Genomic DNA, 21151 nt, shown 5'->3' with positions numbered 1-21151 from the left:
AATATACGCTCAAGAATTACTGGCAGAAAAAGAGGCTGGCGAAGCGAATTTGGTGGAAATAGCATCGGATGTAAAACAAAATCAATTCAGAGGATGATAGCAGAGATGAAAATTCTAAACTTCCAAATTTTACACTAAAAAGCATACGAGAAGGCATAAAGTTAGCCGAGCAATTAGAATCTTATTTTTTGAATGCAGATTCTTGAATGAAAGGAGTCCAAAGTTCAAAAGGGAGCTTCAGAAATGCTTAGTTCCATACGATGAAATTCACAAAGATTTATCAAGCAAGATTTATCAAACAAAACCAGATTACAGATTTTTTTTTTTTAAAGAGAACAGAAGGAAGTTCTGTTCTCTTTAAAACAGAACTTCTGTTCTGTTTTAAAGTTCTGTTCTGTTCCATTTTGTACTTTTTCTTAGTCCCGCACAACACGACATTTCATAGGAACCTAACTACCGTGTTTTACGATCACCTGTATTGCAATACCAAAGCAATTCGTCTGAAGAAGGAGCGAGAGGGAGTTCCGAACTCAAATAAACAGCACTTATCCTAATAAGGAAGTCATGGTTACTTGAAGGAGCCAACTCGTTGTGAAGATAGTGAATAAATACTTTGCACAAGAGAGCTATAATACTGAAAAGAAAACTTGCTCCTTTCCTAATGCAATATTTGGTTTTAAGAATAAAAGAAAACATATAGTACGTTCAGCTTTCATTTATAGATAGGGACGCAGCAGTAAACTTGTCACATACTATGAAAGTAAAATGTTAATCAGGTAACGACTAAAATAAATTTGTTAGGAGGAAATTCGTTTATACCAATCATATAAAACAGAAAAAAAACATACAGCTTATGAAACATTTTTTAGGACCGAACACTTTTAACTTCTTAGGTGAGAAAACATCTTAAGTGGTTCCTCTTAAATGGTTTCGACTCTAGTTGAATAACAAACATAAAATAAATTCTAATTACTAGTTTAGAAAACCGAATTACCCATGATTGTTATGAAAGAGTCAAGTGGGATCCATTAAAGATTTTGTATTTCACGTCCCCACGTTGCCTGGGAAGAAAATAAAAATGAGAATAGAGATTATAAATGAGTCTCAATCGGGCGAAGAAATGACTCCAGTTAATGGTGACAATTACATATACACTACTCCATAAGTAAATAATATGATATGGATATTAAAACAACAGGACGACGGTCTCTGAGGGCAGATAAACCATATTGAGAAGAGACAGACAGTTTCAAACCAAATACTCTCGACAGGCGGATACAAATCCTATCTTGAATACAAGGCACAGCCAATAAGTTTCCAACCTACATTTTAGGAACAGCACAATTTTTTCTTAGTATCCTGCTAACACCCTTGTGGAATTATAAAATAATTCTGAAATTTTTGTTTCAAATTATATTTGATTCTTAGAAACATTTCCACTCTGCTGCAATACTCTCTTACTAACCGAAAGTTCCTTCCTCTTTCAGTTGTTATAATGAACACAGTTCATTATAACAACTGAAAGATAAGTCTGATTTCCTGTAGTTACCAAATCTATGGGTGTTTCACAAGCAATAAAAAAAAAAAACTGTAACGTCGTTTTCCTACTGCAGAGCAGCTTGCTTGTGTATGGGTCACCAAAGGCGCCAGGATTATCGACTGGCGTCCAGCACAAAAAGAAATTGGAGACTTTCAGTGACCCCGTACGAATTACGATATTTTTATCCAGTTAATTCTTCACTTTTAGACGCTATCTGTGACTTGATAGCATAAATGTCACTCACCTAGCGCCATCTGACGGATGTCAAGTGGGTGATGAGGCTAACGATTGCCAGGATGAAGTGCGATAATTCGTTTATCTCGCTACGTAAGTGAACTGTCTTTGTCCGAAGGTCAAGGATGGCACATAGGGTGGTGCGAAGTATAATGGCTGTTCTGTAGTATGCGACCAGTTCGAGCGCGTGATTTATTCCTTGTCATAGTAAGGCGTCTCATCCTGTGTGAGCTACAGATAATTCACAGCAATGGTAACAAGTGAACAAAATAGGCCAACTCGCCATAAATAGGCATTGCCGCTGTGACGTCACAGAGGAATTCCTTGCCCGAAAAGTACGTGATTGATGAAATGCATCCACGAGGTTAGGGGAAGCTTTCAGAGACAGGATATTGATGGTAAACATGATGTAGGGATACTGAGTTAAGTGATATTTGTCCTGGTCACTTTTAAGCTACACAGATCAAAATTCTCAGAAACTTACAAATCTCAGTGTGGCCTAGATTGCACTGTCTTAAAAGCAGACTTCAGCTTCCGTTTCTGCCGTTGCTAGGAAAGGATAATATCCTCTCTTTAAGTGTATTAAAAGGGCATGTGGTAAATTAAGAAATTATATTTCAGAATATATTTAAAAAGCTATCATTTACTAAACGGTAACATTAATCATAATTTGCAAATGTTTCCGCGGGGTGGGATTAATACTAGTTACTATTATAATTTAAAATGCTGCTCTTGTTACATGTTCAAGTAAATACTATATGTAGCATTAGTTACAAAACTCTCTGGCACAAAAGTTTCTAAAAACAAATATATTCCAAGCGATTTTGTTTAATAACTGCACATTTTTTTTTTTTTTTTTTTTTTTACATCAAATTAATGTTAGATTCTGAAGTCTTTCTTGATGCTATAATGTATGAATGGCGCTCAATTTGGAATAGCAATAATATAAAGGAAATAAGAGATGTCATTCTTTCGGTTAGTGAACAATTATTCAAGAAATACAAACTACAAATAATATACTGTATTAATATATTATTTTGTAATTTTAATTCGGATCAATGCATTTTTTTTTATTAAAAATTAAAAAGTTTCTGTTCTTAAATTTAGGTACTCCAAAATGTACTAAGTCTGATGAATATTGTAAAAATTACGTCGCTTTCCAATTTCAAAATGGAGATTAGTAACGTTAGAAAGGACTCTCGAAGTTTTAAATTAAATTGGTATAGGTTATGAAATTACAGAGGCAGCTAGCCGAATTAACTGATTAAGCCAGTGGCTTTCGACCTTTTTTTGATAACGGCACCCCTCAGAAATTTATTTTACTTTGCGGCACCCCTACTTAATTTTCTGCCTGTTAGATCCGATTCTCTCTCTCTTTATATGTCTAATATTAAAAAAAATGTTATATGCTAGTTATTACAATAACATAACTATAAACAAAATAACAATTCATAATACAAATTATAAATATAACAATTTTATTTTTTATATAGAGGTACTAAGTAAGCATCAATTACAGATCACTACAAAATTAAAAAGATACCGTACACCTTTTTATAATAAATATATAAGTTTCAGTAACTTAAACCCAAATGACGTGGCACCCCTGGAATGTTGTTACGGCACCCTAGATGAGGAAGACCATAACTAATAGAGAAGCAAAAATGTTTCCACAACCCAGTAAGGCAATTTACATTCTTACCAAGGCTAAGTATCAACACCAAAAACATGGTCAAGGGAGATATTTACTATGAAGTATGAAGCGGTCATCGGCATCGTATGTTGTGAGAACTCTAACCCGATACAAACGTGAATAGTTTATCAACTTCCTGAAAAACTGATTCCAAGACGGAGATGTACAACTGGATTGCTAAGCATACTTTATAAAATGCAGTTGCTACCTCTTCTGGTTTGACCAGGAGTCTTCAGGTTTAAGCAAATCATAGTATTATTAGTATTAATATTAGTCTTAGTATTAATACGGCCGAATGATGCAAGGAAGTTAACTTTTTCTGCATCAGCCAAAAATAAATAAATAAAATAATATCAGTCAAATAAAACAGAATATTCAAACCTAATTACATTTTGGGAATTCCCATTACCAATGATTACCTTTTGGGAATTCCCATTCCCAAAAGGTAATCATTGGTAATGGGAATTCCAATTCTGCTTTAAACTTAGTCAGATTCACCCTCTACCACATTGGAAGGCAACTTATTCCAATTTTATGCTAAACTTCATAAGATACCATCTTCTGTTATAAACTGATATTTTTTATTTTTGTTCCCTGTTTTGTGTTTCACCCACTATAGAGAACAGACCTTCCTCATTAATTTCACTAAATGCCTTCAGTGCCTTATATACTTCAATCAAATCTCCATTTAGATGTCTGGTTTTCAAGCTCTACAATCCACACCTTTTAAGACTTTCCTCATATGTGCATCACTTTGCATTCGTCACCAATCTGATCGCTCTTGTCTAAACCCTCTCCAGCTCTATCATATTTTTATGTGCTATTTCCAGACCTGAATACAATATTCCAAATGCGTTCTAACCACCGCCTTCTAAAGAGGGAAAATGACGTCCTTCTCCCTTAGCAAATGCCCTATAAATCATAGGCGGGGTACCGTATTCCTGGCCGCCTGTTTAAGCTGTATTTGTGACTTTGGTGTTATGATTCAATCTGGAAAATTTTATATCAGATGGAATCATAACACCAAAGTCTTTTTCGTCTCGGCATGAATGGGCACTCAGCCCATTCATGCCGAGACATGAATGGGCTGAGGGCACGTAGGTCGATAACTTAAAAACGTTCTTTAACTCGGACAATAGAGATGACATCTCCTTCGTGTCTCAATTGGCTTCACAAGAAATTACTTGCCTTGCAAGTTATATCAGCTAAATTATCCAAGAGTTTACCGTCTAAGTCGGCACAGACTGCGTTCTTTAATAAGAGAAACAATAAAATAAAATTACGATTTACAGTATGGCACTCTGTAGACTACAGGAGTGCCATACAAGGAGCGATTTAAGTACCATATGGGATGAAAATGTCTCTTTCGCGAGTTTTTGTGAGCGCAAAAAAATAAGATACTCCCAGTTCGTGGGTATTTGGCTCACTATATTATGAACGAGAAAAGATACATTTATGTTCTCGGTTCATTCGGTTCTTTTAAAAGTCTCTAAAATTACTGCCATTTTAATTGAGGTAACATTAAGTGAGGCTTCCCTGCAGCATAGTTGGTTACCTATACTTTTTGTTTTCCTCCTCCTCCTACCACAAATAATAAATTGGGTTTTTTCTTCGGTAAACCAGCCTAGAATACCCGAAATCTGCATACCCTGTTTACATTACTGACGCCTTAGTTGCCTTAAATAACCTAATAATCCGACACATTATTACACTTATCATTATTTTTAAGTAAATTATTTTTAATTAAAAATTTATTTTAGAAAAGCTTAAAGAGTTTAAATTAAAATTTTAAATTGTAATTTAAATTATTTTCGCCTCGTCATTATCGCGAATAAACGGAAATTTATTATTATTAGGTATTTATTTTTATTTGTTTCCTTTTCTCAAAACCTAACTAACGTAGTGCATACGATAACCGGGTTCACATCTGGTGAGTATGGGCTTGGCACACCTAGGGTCCTGAGCTGGATATAATCATTCTTCTCTTTCTTTCTTGGTGATTTCCTTCATTCATTTTCTCTCTCTCTCTCTCTCTCTCTCTCAGGGTAACTCAGAATTTTTTTTTTTTTTTTTTGCCTGTGCAACAAAAGCCTCAGGCTTCCTTGCACCATATGGCTAATAGTATGTCTTTAATAGAATAAACCAGCATCACATTACCATCACGGAACGTAGGGTAACACAGTGACTGCAGAACTTAATTTATTGTGACCAGTAATCTCAAATGCGGATCCAGTATCGATATGAACTTTTTGCCAGGCATGCTGGTGATAAATGTCCACCACGACTTAAACTGCGCTCAGTGCATAAGAACACAGAAGAAAAAGGTTCTTGTTTATACTCCAGCACGACCACCAGGTCACAGGAGTTTACGACAAATCATGCATATAATTGTTAATTATTGTATTTAGCAATCTCGCTCCTGATCACTAAGTCAACGACAGTGAAGAATATAGTGCGAATATGAATCCCCTCTCCATTTATGCTCCCAAATACATTTTCAATAATACGATAACCAACCGGCGTGTACCACAAAGTGGACGGGGAGGTGAAGTTAGAACATCGAACAATAACCGCTGTTAATTCACCGAAGAACGCAGTAAGATCATCATATAAACCAGGCTGATTCCTAAATAAACACAGCAAGCTAAGTTCACTGTCAACAAGCGATGTCCGCAACATAATAATCAACCAGAGCTGAAGGACTCTACAAAGTCCTTTTAATCCTCTTAGTGAATACAGGAAACGGACCACGATGATACAGGAAGGAGGGAATGGTCTCATTACAAATAGTATCAAAGTTCCTAACTGATGCTTACGCATTCCGGACTTCTTCCCCCCCTCCCCCGAAAGACGTCCTCCTGAGTAAAATTCTCTCAATAGGCGTACCCGGATCTGATCCCCTAAGGATAAGCTATGAAGAAAATTCCGGCAGCTTCAGGTGATAAAGTGCGCGATTTAGAAAAAGAAATAGGTGCAGAAGCCAGGGTGGCGGTTACCAGGACATGTCACCGTCGTCATCAACAGTTAGAGAATCCCTAGTGACCCCCCCCCCTCCGATAACACACACATTTTACCCCTGCTGAGCGCGTGCCATCTGGAATTCCACGGCCGGGCGGGCCCAGTTCTGTCTCGGGATGACAGCAGCAACTTCCCAGCACTAAGAACCCACCTACTAGTCCCCTGGCGGTAGTGAACACTGCCTTTGTAATCGACTGCTGGCACTCGGCGCCACAGATACGGGACGTTCCAGTGTAACCAATGTTTTGATTTCATTGGCTCGTGGCACTGGCACGTGGCAACCTAACAACCACGTGGGGTTTCCGTTGCCTCGAATAGACCTGCAAAGAATGTAAGCGAAAGTCTTCAGTAACATGCTGGCTGCGACACAGTGATCACAATTTTTTTTTTTTTTTTTTTATCCGCCGTGAAAACAGAATATAAAGTGTTTGGCGACTCCTTTCTTTACCCACACTGCCTCGCAAGATCCAACGTTGCGCATCCTGTTTCTCTAGCATAATAATCGACCAGAGCTGAAGGACTCTACAACGTCCTTTTAATCCTCTTAGTGAATACAGGAAACGGACCACGATGATGCAGAAAAACCAAGTGTCTCCAATCAGGATGGTGGTGCTCGGAGCTCCAAAAGTTGGCAAGTCTGGTAAGTACAAATATTTCGTGTTTGAACATTTATAATTTGTAATTAAGATTCTCTCTTCTACAGCCAGTTAATAATAACCTGAATTTCACTTAAGTGACATTTCTCTGGCATCCGCTACAAATAAATAAGCTGTATAAAGATCTCTTATTTACTCTTTATTAGTATGATTACGAATGCAAATTTACTGTAAAAATGTTCTAAGGATAGTTATGAATTCAAGCAAGGCTGGCTCAAGATGTCCTCACGGTGCAATGCACGTGGACGCGCAAGCATAGGGCATCTAGGGTGATAATTAGCCCATGTTTATTATTTTTAATACTCTGTATAACGCCAAAACTCCATCGAGCACCACAAAAATGGAACCTCAAGCCGGCACTTGATTTGGAGGAACCGGCGAATCATCAGTGATTCTATATTTTAGACTAATCTCTAATAAAAACTGCTATTGTTAACAAAACGTAAATGAAAATGAATGTAAGAAGTAAAAGTCAAGGAGCTGAATCTTTTATTGCAGTTGCTACAAATGAACCGACTTAACTCCGATCCCATCTGTATTCACATTATACAATCGGCACGTGGAATAAAAAGTCGCCAGTAAAAGTGGATATGCAGCTAGTTATCAACCACATAAGGCGGTGATGAAGATGAAAAATATATGTAAACAAGAGCAAGAGGTGGAGTTGTGGGGGGGGGGAAGCGAGAGGAACTGGAAGTGAACTTATTTGTAATCATTTTTTCATACATGACATATTACATGATACAATACATAGAACAGTATAAGCATGGAATGTTGACAGGAAGAAATTACTAAATAGTGTTCTTTGGTTTATAAACAAACATAATTAAAACTATCACAAACACTATGTTGTTGGTTTTTTTTTTTTTTTTTTAACTTTGCGTGCTATATATCTAAAGAATGTTAATGTAACATTCTTTGAATATATAGCACGTAAAGTTAAAAAAAAAAATTAAGGGGAGATATTTCTTTGTATTCGTGTTATGAATTTGAATTAATGTCCGTGAAACACTATTTTCCCAACGATCAGTAGTATGCTAATACAATTTAATGATGATATACGTTAATGCAATCACTTACAACTATCATATATCACTTACATTTATCATATATTAATTTTTTCTTGAAATATTTGACAAGGTAATAAAAAGCAAAATCTGTATCATCCACTGCCTGACAAACCGATTAATACAACTTAAACACGACCAAGAAGAAATAATTGAGATACATGTTGCATATCATGCATAAGTATCTCCACATTTAAAATTTTTGAAAGACGGTGGTATGTGCGTGATTTTTGAATTTGCGTGTGAGAAACAGGTAGACTCTCCGCGTCCAAGATCCTGTTCAACACATTGATATTTGAGCTCTTGCTATTCTTGGAATGCGCAAGCACTTTAAGTGCTTGAACGTAGTGCTGAGTTTAGACTTAAGAGCCTTCCTCCCACTTCCTTCATTCCTTTCATCTCTATCTCCAAAATTCTTCTGAAAATACGTCAGTGGCTCCATCTACCTTTCCCAAGAAAAAGTAAACACAGCCATTCCATCTTTAAGTGGTCATGACTACGTACTCAAACGTTCAACTGCAATATTCGAAAATATGCAAGAGAATTCAAGAAAGCAATAATTGGATTACTGTTTTTCACCAATAAATTACAAACTTATTTTTATCTGAAGTATAACAACAGTTTTCCATATCTGAAAAGTAAATTCTTCTTGAAGAACACAAAGTCTTCAAGTATACTGACAATACAGTACCAATATACAGTATCAAACAGACGTTTAAAACAACAACTTGAATCAATAAGTAACTCATATCGCTGACGACTAAGAGTAATTTAGCGAATTAGTCAACTTCAGTGATCCATTTATAATCACACTTCATGATTAGGAAAAGAAATGCATCCGTGACGTCAATGAAATTTAGTACGAGAAACACTGGAATCATTAAAATAAGCGGAGCATTATGGCTTATGTTGTTCGTGTAGACAGTTAACTTATTCAGAAACTGTTGCCATTTGGACGACATTACAGACCTACGTTCATGAAACTTGATAAAGCTTCCCGAATTACACTTTCACCAGGAGGCATTCTCACAGCTGAAGTAGGATTCCCGCATTATTTATTACAAAGGCAGTATTGTTTTCGTAGAGCACGAAACTAATATAGGCTTGTCCTGGTGGATTTGGACCTTTATAAAAAAAAAAAAAGATATAATTATGTTTACACTAAAGAAGCAAACTAGCATTCTGGACTCGATTTAAAATTTTAATAAAACTAACCGCTTGCCTATCACTTTGAAAGTCTCAAGCTCAGAAATATAAAAGGGCATAAATTCAGACTGTGGAAGGATGATTGTAGAATAGATGTGCGGATTCAATTAGCCTTCAACCAGCAGGTGGTTGATTTTTGGAACAAACTTTCATCTGTTGTTGGAAGTGGATAGTTTGAATAAATTCAAGGAACTAGACAAACTGTTAAAGTGGGATGGACAGGTGATGTGGAAAGTGCCGGCTTTTTTTTTTTTTTTTTTTAGCTGATGTAGCATGAGCTTGTTTTCTTACATCAGTTTCTACTACTAATATTATAATGCTGTATTTAACCTAAGAAAATTCTAAATACTGTTCCACGCTGTTCTACCATATTGAACAAAGATATTAAAAAGTCTAATTAAATCAAAAGTTTCTTCTAAATCTTTAGCTAATTGCTTAAAGTTGTTTCTATACCGTTTTTCAAGAATTTTTCTTGGTTGACAATTTGTTCAGAGGTGGGAACTAAGCAGAATCTCATGTAAATAATAAGATGCAAATTTTTGAGACAATTTAAAAGTTGACCCTTAATGGATTTCCCCTTTTACTTTAGAAAGGGTGGGAAATAGGGCATCAGGACAATAATTTGATGATCAAGGTTTATTTCCTCCCTTTTAAGGAATAGGTTAAATATGGGCGATTTCCACACAGAAGGATAAACACCAAAATACAGTGTATATACCAACAATAATACAAGTTTGGATTTATTTTTGTACTTAGGCTAGCAACGGAAATCGAAATCAAGCCTTTTCCACACGAGTGAGAAAGCACAACCTCTATCCACTTCACTAGAATAAGAAAGTGTTAAAAGCCTAAACAAAGCATGTATTAACTGTGAAGCACAGAGTTTTATAAACAATCAAATAAATTCCGTTAAGAGACCTAGAGATGATGCAAAGGGATTCAAAGAATGTTCAAAATTCGTCTATCTCTTTTTAGTAAAAATTCAACGAAATCATTGAGTAGAAAGTCTGATAAGGTTGAAAAATAGTTGCCAAGATCACAACAACAATGCAAGAGATCCATAAAAAAATTAAGAAGCTAGCAGAAACGTTTTGTTTGGTTAAATTTTCAACATAGCCGTTTAGACGATAAAAAAAAAAATGGAAGGATGGACAGAAACTGTGGGTAATAAAACCAGAAAGTATAGCCGCCAGTTGGCTACAACACAGATTTGGACTTTTTAAAATTACATTTTTGGCTATACTTATAGACTATTTACACGCATACTTTTTAGTATTAGCAGAAAATAAATCCGGGAATGTTATTGAATGGCCTTAACATATCGGTTGGAAAATCAAAGTTTCGAAAGAGGACGAGAACTTAAAATGAAATGAACAAACAAAAAAAAAAAAAAAAAAGGTTTAACTTGTATGAGAATGTGTTGATTGACTGTAATTTATAAATTATGCACATCGCCCAGTTTGGAATTTGCCTTACAATGCGGGGCTGAAAATTACAAAGAGAAAAGAGCTCCACAGGGAAAGAGATCACCAAATTGTGCTCTAAGATATTTCTCAACCTGTGCTCCGTAACTTATGAAAGTGGTTAATGAGACGTCGGTAAAACAAAGCTTTTTTTGCAGTAGGTAACAATCAATCCTGTTAACACTGATGGAAATAGAAGTATACTTATAACAAACTAACGTATACTACATATGGTAAGTTCTACTACATATCACTGCATTTAAAAAATAACTATTAATATAGTGCGTGTCAGTTTAAATATTTTTTGAGGTCCATGGCTTCTAAGAAAGGTTGGGGAAACACTGCTCTAAGGTACTGAATAACATGAATATACCTGAATAAGCTCCAAGTTAAAGTTGGTATCTTTTAAATCGATAAAAATGAGTACTATTCAATTTGTGGACAGAAATTGTGGGTAATAAGAACAGAAAGTATAGCCGCCAATTGGCTACAACACAATTTTTTTTTAATTTTTAAAATTACATTTTTGGCTAAGAATATAAGGAAGAACTTAAATGTTACAGCATTTTATATGAAGATGGGACGTATCTCTTATTTTTGAGTTATGCAACATCGCAAAAATGGTAATAACTTCGTTATTTTGAATAAACATGGGCATAATTAAATGAATAGAGCAATGATTAATTTAAGTCCTTTATTTCCTGTTGCTTGCTTGTTACTTGGCATAAATCTAAAAAACAAAGGGAGAAAAAAAAAAACCATATCCAACCAAAAAGATTAATCCGATTTTTAAAAATATATATTTTTCTTAAACCATTTTCCAAATCTCATTCATCTCTGTTTTCTTGTACCTTGGCCAAGAACCAAACTCTGTGCTGAACTCTTCAGGATTGCAGGCATCATTCCAGCAACAGATTCCCAATTAACAAGAACTACGATGACTAACAGCCCAGAAGGCTCGCTACCCTTCTATGATGACGTTCGAGGGATGCCAGTTTTTGCATCCTGTTTATGACTGTGATGCAAAGAGACCTCCTGGTGACTGAGAGGTGAATACAAGCGGATGTTGGTGTACAGCCAACCTTATAACCTGAAATTAACCTACCTTCTTATTTTGTTCTCGTTCACAATGCCTTAAAAGGTGCCCAATACAAAAATCAGCAATATTACCGAAGACACAAAAACAAAAACAAAATAAAATAAAATAAAATAAAATAATAAAAAATAAATAAATAAAATAAAATAAAATTCTTTCTTTCATTTATTTTTAATTAATCAGTGTTATAATCACAGTGTCTTCAGCACATTCAAAAACAATAACGGAAATAGAAGCGAAGTACAGTAATGACTGTTGTCGGGATCCTGTTTATTGGCGATAGATGTCAAATGTTTTGTTGTCGGCTGGTGATAAAAGGCGTCAAGTAACAGCAAACTTTAGCACCTTGCTTTCTAAATGGCTGTGTAAGTGAAAGCCTACAGTACAAGTTTCACGGTTTTTAAAAGCTTAATATAATTTTTAACGAGGACTAAATTAAACACCTCGTTTAAATGATTATTTTATAACTTTGTTTTTCCTCTTCCCCATTCCAGTTTGAGTCCTTTTTACATTAATATTTCTATTTCGAAAATGCATCGCGAGACTTCTTCGATGATAAATTACTTAAAATTAAAATAAGATCTCTCATCCAATTAAAATGTGTGTCTTCGATATTAAAATGTTAAACAGCAAATATAATGAACAGAAAATATATTTCAAATACAGTACTAAATTTACATTAACCAAGCGAAGCTTTTTTTTTTTTTTTTAAAGATCATAACAATAAAATGATTTTTAATTAGTCAGGTACATGTGATATGAATTTTAAAGATCCCTTTCTGTCGTAATCATATTTTTCAATTGAAATACGGTTAACAAAACTGAAAGGTCAGCATAAATATGTTGAAATCTCATTTTTTAGAAAATCCCACGCCAAAATCCCATTTCGATAAAAAAAAAAAAAAAAAAAAAAAAAAATCACAAATTTTCAGAGAAATTTCACTATTTGCTTTAATGTCACCCATTGAAAATTTTTCATCTTTTATTTCGTAATGATTTTCTTTCTGTTCCTCTTAATAGCTTTTCTTTCTATTTGAATATGCTCAGATGCGTGCGCACATCTAAAGAAGTTAGTCACTCGCTCCACAATGCGCATACTTGCATGAATGAAACTCGGTGCACGACAGGTTATTACATCAAAAGTACTCTTTAATGGCCCTCTCCGGCAGGAATGCTTTTTTCACAAAAAAAAAAAAAAATAAATAAATAAATAAAATATTTTATCATTCCAGGTCGCCACATGACCTTGCTAAAACTTTATGTAGTCCTACAGACCAGATCAACAAAGGGGAGGGAGTGGTCATATAACATTTGTGAAGCAATCTGTGTAAGTCAGTAAGAGGTCAAGAAAACCGCCGTTCAGCTAGGCAAATCGCGCCCACCGTAGTAATATACGGGATTTTGCGACTGGCCTTGCGAACCGACAATGAACAGACGCCCATAACAAAGAAACTCTGTATCACCCACTGGAGAAGTGCAAGATGACGATAACAATCTACGGGAGACATGTGTTACAACCAACGTGTTCTGCCTAGCCTCTTTTCTTTTTTTATACATCTAGTCCTGTGTGGATGATATAGCCGTCAGTCAACTGGTAGGAACAGCTACTGAGGTTCTTGCTGCGCATACAGGCGCCACCGTACTTGTAGGAAATCTGAGCCAAGACCTCTAACTGCTCGACTGACGATTGAGCTTGTCATTTTGTCAGGAAATATATCTCGCGCCCTTAACGTGACCCTCTGGCTGGAGTGTAGGTGGCACTGTCGTCGCCTAGACGAGCGCTTTTCATTCTATGCTGTTTACGAATTAAGGATAGACATAACAGGCGACAACCATTCCGGCGACAAAACCGCCACATGACTAAGAAAGCGGATGGACGGATTCTGACCTTCTATTAACGGCCCCATCCCCAAGGGAAATGAAGAGAATAATATAAACACTACCCCTCAATCATGCGATCTGCTACGTATAGTATTTTGTGAAATGGTCGACAGGATGTGAGGTCGTCAGTTGATACGGAAGTTTCTATATTGGCGATATCACCGTACCCTTTCATTTTACTTATTGCGAACCCGCATTACAGTATTCACTTTAATGAGGAAACTTTGAATAAACTGAAAATATAGATTGTGAGACTGATGTTAGCTAACTCAAGTATAAGGACTTCTCTTTGTGAACATGAAAAGTAAAATACATAGGTAATGATCTTCCTTGTTCAGTACAGTTGGCTTTCTTTATTCCTTTTGAAAACTTCGCAAAAACACTTCTAAATTCCCTAGGATTGATGTTTGAAAGATTTTTTTTCGGCACTGACTTTTCTATATGGTTCGAGTGTAATTATGCCTGTACGGGTGTGTTCAAAGACAGACTTGCTTGCTGTTCGAAAAACGTGAAAAAAGTATGAATAACTCAAGAGGAGAAAAAACCCCAATCCCTTCGATGAGATCGGCTAAATATTGCCTCAAAGTCTTTTAAAAATTCCTCCAAAGGCTCGAACTCAGGTTTCTCTAAACGAGTAAAGTGGCGAAACCACTGTACTGTCGTTGAGGCCCGATTTGCTAAGAGTTCAGGTGTTTTGACTAAAACAAAATGGCCATCAACTCAATACGCAACAGCAAATAATTTCTTCATAATGCTCAGGACGATGACGTACCATTAGGTAAGGAGAGAGGGATGCCACAGAGGGGTATTCAAGCCGATAACGTCACCGTGATGTTTACTATCAAAACTTTTCATTATTAGTGGTATTATTCATCTTCGGCCTTCGCAGACCGTGAGGCACGCACGAAAATCTATTTAGGGAACCCCGAAGGCGCCTATCCGAGAATTAGTTGGTAGGCGTCTCCTAAGTTAGTAGTAACTACGTGGGGGGAGAGCTTCTGTCGGAGGAACTACTGGTCCATGGGATTTCTATTTTCTTTGTCTCCGGTGATAGATGACTGGTGCTGAAGTAAACAAATGACGAAGGACTTTTGGTGTGGTGCAGGGCTTTTGCCAGGAAATCGCAGCACGGTGATGCTGCTCAAGCAAAACAATACAAAACAGTAAAGGGAAGCAGAAAATGGAAAGAATAAGGCAGTATCAGTAATTATAAAATATTTCCTCCGCGTTCCCTTCCAAATAATAATTCTTCCCAACAATGAAACAGTTTTAAGATATCTCAGCCTTGTAGGCATTAACATTAAGAAAAAACATAAAGACGTCTACTCTAAAAACTTGTCTTCTACTGTTACCTGGCAACAGCCGAAATCTTTACTTAGTGTTAGATCAGTGAGAACGGCTCCGCATTTAATCACTTCATATTCATACTTGCTTAGCTGAGTAAACAAGTACGAATTTGGTTGTGTTTTCATTAGTAAATCGTCCCTACATGGTAACATCAGCTAGCTATGTTTACTTGCCACACTTGATAAAATCTCGATGGCCCAGAACATACGTGGCTGCTGACTGGGCATATATTGAGCACGAAAAGGATTCACCGGAGCTGTCTGCTATGATGACAGTATGACAAGGCGAAAGAGGTCGAAAGAGGTCTAAATCAACGCGCTTACGTGACATTTTTTTACAGTGACTACACATATTTGAACGGTAACAACTCCTCCCTCGGTGTACGGCGGTGCATTACTAAGTAAACAGCTGAAGTCACACTTATGACATACAGAAGTGATTCAAAAACCGTTCGAGACGAGAAAATTAAATAGAGTGTTGATTCGCGGATCTATTCTAGGTGTTTCAACACTTCGCAGAATAGAGGAACTGCAGTACCGTTGCGAAAACTAATCACTCAGAAAGGTGTTTCCATTTCAAATTTTGGTGTGGTTGCTTTTGCTGGAGTTACATAACTGCTTCCACTGAATTAGAGATGTTTGTACAAAGGGGAAGCGTATCCCACAAAGAGCCAGGGACTGATGCCAGTGACGGGTATACAGCCCACACTGCATTAGTTCCGCTGCAGCTGCTCGTGTCTTCATTGTTTAAAATTCACATGTCAGAAGAACTGCATGTGTATGTGAGCTCAGTTGCATGCAGCAAACCGAAGCGAGGATAGAATTTTCTGTATTTACTTTTCTCGCTAGAACCTACTTCAATGTTTTCTTTGACCTACTCATATTCTTATGTTTCCAGGGTGAAGGTAGAAGAAAAGGCTGCTAGTGAAGAGGAACTTAACTAATCTGGGTCAGTGCTGCGTTCTGAAATATGGGTTATATCAACAATATATTTTCCACTCCTATTTTTTGTGAAACATAGGTCCCTTTATTGAGATGCGCTATGTCCATAGACACCTTCTGCTGTTGGCTTTGTATTTGCTTGCTGCAAATGACCTAGATATGTATGCGCACCCTCAGATCACAAAACAGAAGGAGGAGAAAAAATAAGGAATAAAACGACACAATACATTTCGCAAAAATTAAATACAAGGCGGCTCCTTCAACGTTGCTCATTTCATAAATACGATTAACTTTCCTTTCTATCCAGCAATAAAAGGAATATATATATATATATATATATATATATTTATTTATTTATTTATTTATACTTTAATTAACACATTTTAATTAATACACGTTAATTAATTGATTAATTATATTATTAATTAAAGTATACAGAGTGTAAAGAACGTGATAAACAATAACAGGAAAAAAAGCAGTAATACTCGCGATGTGATACCGAAAATGAAAGATTTACATGAAATCAGACTTCCAAACTGAAACTGAGCAGATGAAGGGAAAAATTCCGACCGGGCTAGCCAGGTGGGTAAAGTGCCTGCCTGGCAACCCAAAGGTCGCGGGTTCGAATCCCGCCTCGGGCTTGGATCAGAGTAAAATGCAAAAACTTTGGGAGGTGCATTATGGCCAGAGAAGCCGATACGCCAACAACTAACAAAAGAAAAAAAAATTGAAGGGAAAACATGCTATGACTGGGAATGCCGACGACAGCAAATGACTAACCAGTCTGGGTGCACTTTGATGAGTCAATACTTAAACAAGAGTACATCTTGCATAATTCAAAAGAGGACTAACCAGAAGAGTCCAGCTGACCACTAATATCCTAATCAGCTCACTGTTACGATTTTTTTTATTTACCGATTAGCATATATTACCATTTATTATTATATCTCAACTTTTTTTTAAATCGACATAATTTTTGTAAACATGAAGTATTATTCAAATCGCTTATTTATTGAGCGGGCTTATAACGCTAGCTTTCCGTGTGTACGATGCTATGAACAATTATAGTAACAGCATCTTAAATATCATGTATACAAAATACAGAAAAATAATGCTCATTATCTGCAGGGGCATAAAAGGATACAATGAGCTATTCCGATTTGTCAGAATCAATGAAGGAAGCCGAGTCAAGTTTTAATAGTGAACACAATTTATTTCATATCCGATTGCAACTTTGCCATATAAAACCATAATAATGGTAAAAATACACTAAGTGAATCGTTTACACAAGCTTAAACTATTCTCTTGGTTTCGTTTCCGATACAGAAAAACTTATTTTATATCCGACTGTAACTTTGCCGTATAAAACCATAATAATGGTAAAAATAAACTCAGTGTTTACTGAGTTTCTTAAACTCTTTATTTACTGAGTTTCTTAAACTCTTGTTTACTGAGTTTCTTAAACGCTTTCTTAAACTTAAACTCTTGATTTCGTTTCGGATACAGAAAAATTTATATCATCAACTATGGAGACCTATGATTAGCTGGACATTTTAAATAATGCTTCCTATTTGAATAGTTTATATATCATTAAAAGCACTGTAAATATCTAAATCTTCATTACTGGGCCTTCGTAGATACAATTCATAATTGGGCAGTTATAAAGTTCCACTCTAATCAGTATTACTCTAAATAAATAAACAAACGATTTTTATTGACATAAAAGCTATCTGCAAACCGCAGTGACAAGGTGTATTAGACATTCAAGTAAACGTTATGTCTGATAAAGCGCAAATAGCCGTTTTTGAGATGGTCTACCTCTCAGTTATTTTTGTGTTAGGACTTTCAATAAAGCTCGCAAGTGTAACTTGACCGCAATACTCAGCTGTATGTAAAGGAAGGAATTTCGGGAATTCATGACCTTTGTAAAGTAAAAATTGAAATCTTCCGTTTTTTATATTTATGTACGACAGATACTCTCAGCACCTGTCAGCCAAATTTGAAACAGTTGGCTGGAAGTTCAGGAGGTGTATCTGCAGCCATTAGTTTGGCTGCCAGGTTCCAGATACCATGCTGATAACAGAGTGAAATTCCTGTGTCGTAATGTTATTGGATCACTTGGTGACATACTGCAATGCAATACTTTATGGCCTTCCTTTCAAAATAGGAAATACATTCCAAAAATACCAAACAGATGCTATTAGTAAAAAAATATCAAGTACAGACTATATATAGCCACTTGGCTACTAGAGATCAGTGCTTAAGTTTACAAGCTGAAAGGAATAAATGCAGAATTTTCATCATACGAAGAAGGCTCTCTGTGTTACTTATACTGTTCAAATAAATTACTCTTATATTATACACTGCACGACGCCGTTTGATTCCACGAGCAGTATTATCATCAGAGAGTTATACTATTGTACACATTCCAGACCGTAATGTAATTACCTGTGAGAGGTGTTTTTTTATTTAAAAAAACCTGTAGACAAAAACACAAAAAAAGACCTGTAAGACATGGTAAAAGAATATTGAGAAAGCAGGAAAAGAATATAGGAAGGCAGCAGTTCAAGGTTTAAGAAAAGAAGAGAGCCATAATAAAATATTGCTTATGTAATTTAAGCGATACTTCTTATCACTATAAAAACAAAAGTAATGCTGTAGAAATGCTATATAATAAGGACGTACATTAATACAATCAAGGCACACGGCAGCGCACCTTAAGTGTATTAATGGAGGCAGTTCATTCCGGTTCTTAAGGTGATGAATCCGCCAAGTGCATGACAGACTTTTAATCTGGTTAGCCAATAGTAAACTTAGCATAACTTTTTCATTTCATGATACATCTTTTTTATACCAATGCTTTTCATGGCTGAGGGTATGTTGATCTAGGCATCACTTTGCAAAAAGGTTTTTGCAATGCTTGTGCCAAAAAACTCGACTCACTTTTTTACAAGTTTTTGTGGGTTTTTTTTTTTTTTTTTGTTTACATAATATTAATACTCTGCAGCGAAATAACAACTTTCTGAATGTATATGTACTGTACTGATTTTTTTCTCTCCATTACATTAAAAAATTAACTCACTCTATACAAGTAACTATTTCGCCCAATACGAGTATTAAACTTATATATATATATATATATATATATATATATATATATATATATAAACACGTGGTATACACTGTAAACATGTGCAGACAGCAAGTGATTGCCATCCCACAACACTACTATCTAATAACAGGCCGCCGTAGCCGAGTGGTCATCGCACGGTGCATAAGTACACGTGCCTTGAGTGACTGGGGTTCAAGACCGTGACTGCTGAATACGGTGCTGTTTCTTGTATTCTGTCTATCTTGTGAACTCCTCTCACCGTTTGGTCGTCCCGGAAAATAAACATAAAATTTATTTATTTATTAATAAAAAATAAAATAAAATCGCAGTCGATCTCCATCCCCATAAACGCATGGCGAAGTCTAACAGTATTGTTATGTTTGACTTAATTTTATCGATATGTTAGGAATTATCTACGATTCCTGTGGCATTTATATGAATAAGAAATGACTTTCATTCAATTTCATGCGTATGCGCGCAATCTCGTAATTATGCTGCAACATAATGCGCGGCAATCGGTTCTAAGATGGCAACATAAAGCACAGTGTAATTTTTAGTATGCTAAATGAGTCTGTAATTTTTAGTATGCTAAATGAGTCTGTAATTCAAGTGCATGATGAATTTATACGTACATATCACGCTAATACAACCTGTGATAAATGCATCAAGTTTTATAATCAATTTTACGAGACTGGATGCTTTAAAATCAAAATGTACAGGATAGATGTGAACCTCTTGGAAAAACCTTTGTAAGTATTCATGGAACATTCTTATGTTGAATTAAGAAATCATCTGTTGTGCAAGAGTGGGGTATTCCTCGGTCTACCATGCTTCAGGACTCTAAAAAATTGTGACATGTGACACAGATCCTATATGTTGAAGATGGTAAAACATATTACCGAAGCTAATAGACAGTCTTCGCTTTAAATTTTTTACTTTGATGAGTATGAAGGCAAAAGAAGATGACTCTGTGAGCAAATCATATTTTTTACGAAGCAACGTTCCACGTGTGCGGACTGTAAACAGGCATAACTGTAAAATTTGAAGTTCTCCACCCAACAAATACGCAAAACATGAAAGAAATACTCACAAGTACTAGGATTATTTCTATTCGTAGAATAAATAATAAACGGTCATGTCTTGAACATGCTAGAAAATTTAACTGGGGGAACATTCCAGCTTCATCTTCGAGCAAAATGGCACACTTCAACATTTAGTATCGTTGTGAGGCAGTTTCGGAATAATTGGATGGGTAGAGAAGGACCAAGAATGGTTTCTCCATTTACTCGATCTTAATCCATTAGATTTCATTTTTTTTTTTCACTTCAACAGTCAAAAGGAAAATAAATATCCAATAGCCAAAGAAATGTGCGTGCACAAAGGAGGAGCTCATATCAAAATAATACAGAAAAAAATTACATTGTGATTTCTAAGTTCACAAATTGTTTTACTGTTCTAATTTATGTAATTGAATAAATATTTAAATTTGAAATACTCTCCAAAGTATTCAGACATCTCTCCCAAAGACACTGAAGTAGGTCCAGTCGGCTGTATGGAGAACCTATACAAGTATCAACAGAGCACCACAGAGTACTGATCTGGATCTCGCTGAGCATCTTCTGATGATTAGCAGTTCGACATCGAGTCATAGCCAATGCGTTTTCCTTTTTAACTCTATTGATCGATTCTTTGAAGGAGGAGTAAAGGCAATTATCAGATGAATAAATACACATTTTCGAAGTACTAGTGTTTAAAAAATTTCGAGAGTAGAATACTTATCTCCTATGTAATATCTAGGATAATCGTACTGTACGTTGCAATCCATTCCTGCAGAGTACGTTTCTTTTTATACACGTCTGTTTGGTAGCTTCATTGGAAATACCGTATTTCCCCGATC

General features: G+C 35.8%; 1 protein-coding gene across 1 annotated transcript in view; it reads left to right on the top strand.

Moving 5' to 3' along the window:
* The first annotated feature begins 6897 nt into the window (after positions 1–6897).
* The window catches only part of LOC150076364 (ras-related and estrogen-regulated growth inhibitor-like protein A), a 43343-nt gene continuing 29089 nt past the window's right edge, over positions 6898–21151 (top strand). Inside the window, exon 1 of the mRNA XM_090388030.1 lies at positions 6898–7125. Coding sequence (XP_090244156.1) covers positions 7056–7125 — 70 coding nt within the window. The 5' untranslated portion in view covers positions 6898–7055. The remainder of the gene's footprint in view (positions 7126–21151) is intronic.

This window comes from Mastigoproctus giganteus, chromosome 13, assembly GCF_048544385.1.
Source record: "Mastigoproctus giganteus isolate SK-2022 chromosome 13, ASM4854438v1, whole genome shotgun sequence".
NCBI lineage: Eukaryota > Metazoa > Arthropoda > Arachnida > Uropygi > Thelyphonidae > Mastigoproctus > Mastigoproctus giganteus.
Note: the sequence above shows the minus strand (reverse complement) of the source record. Positions and strands in the feature narration are given on the sequence as shown.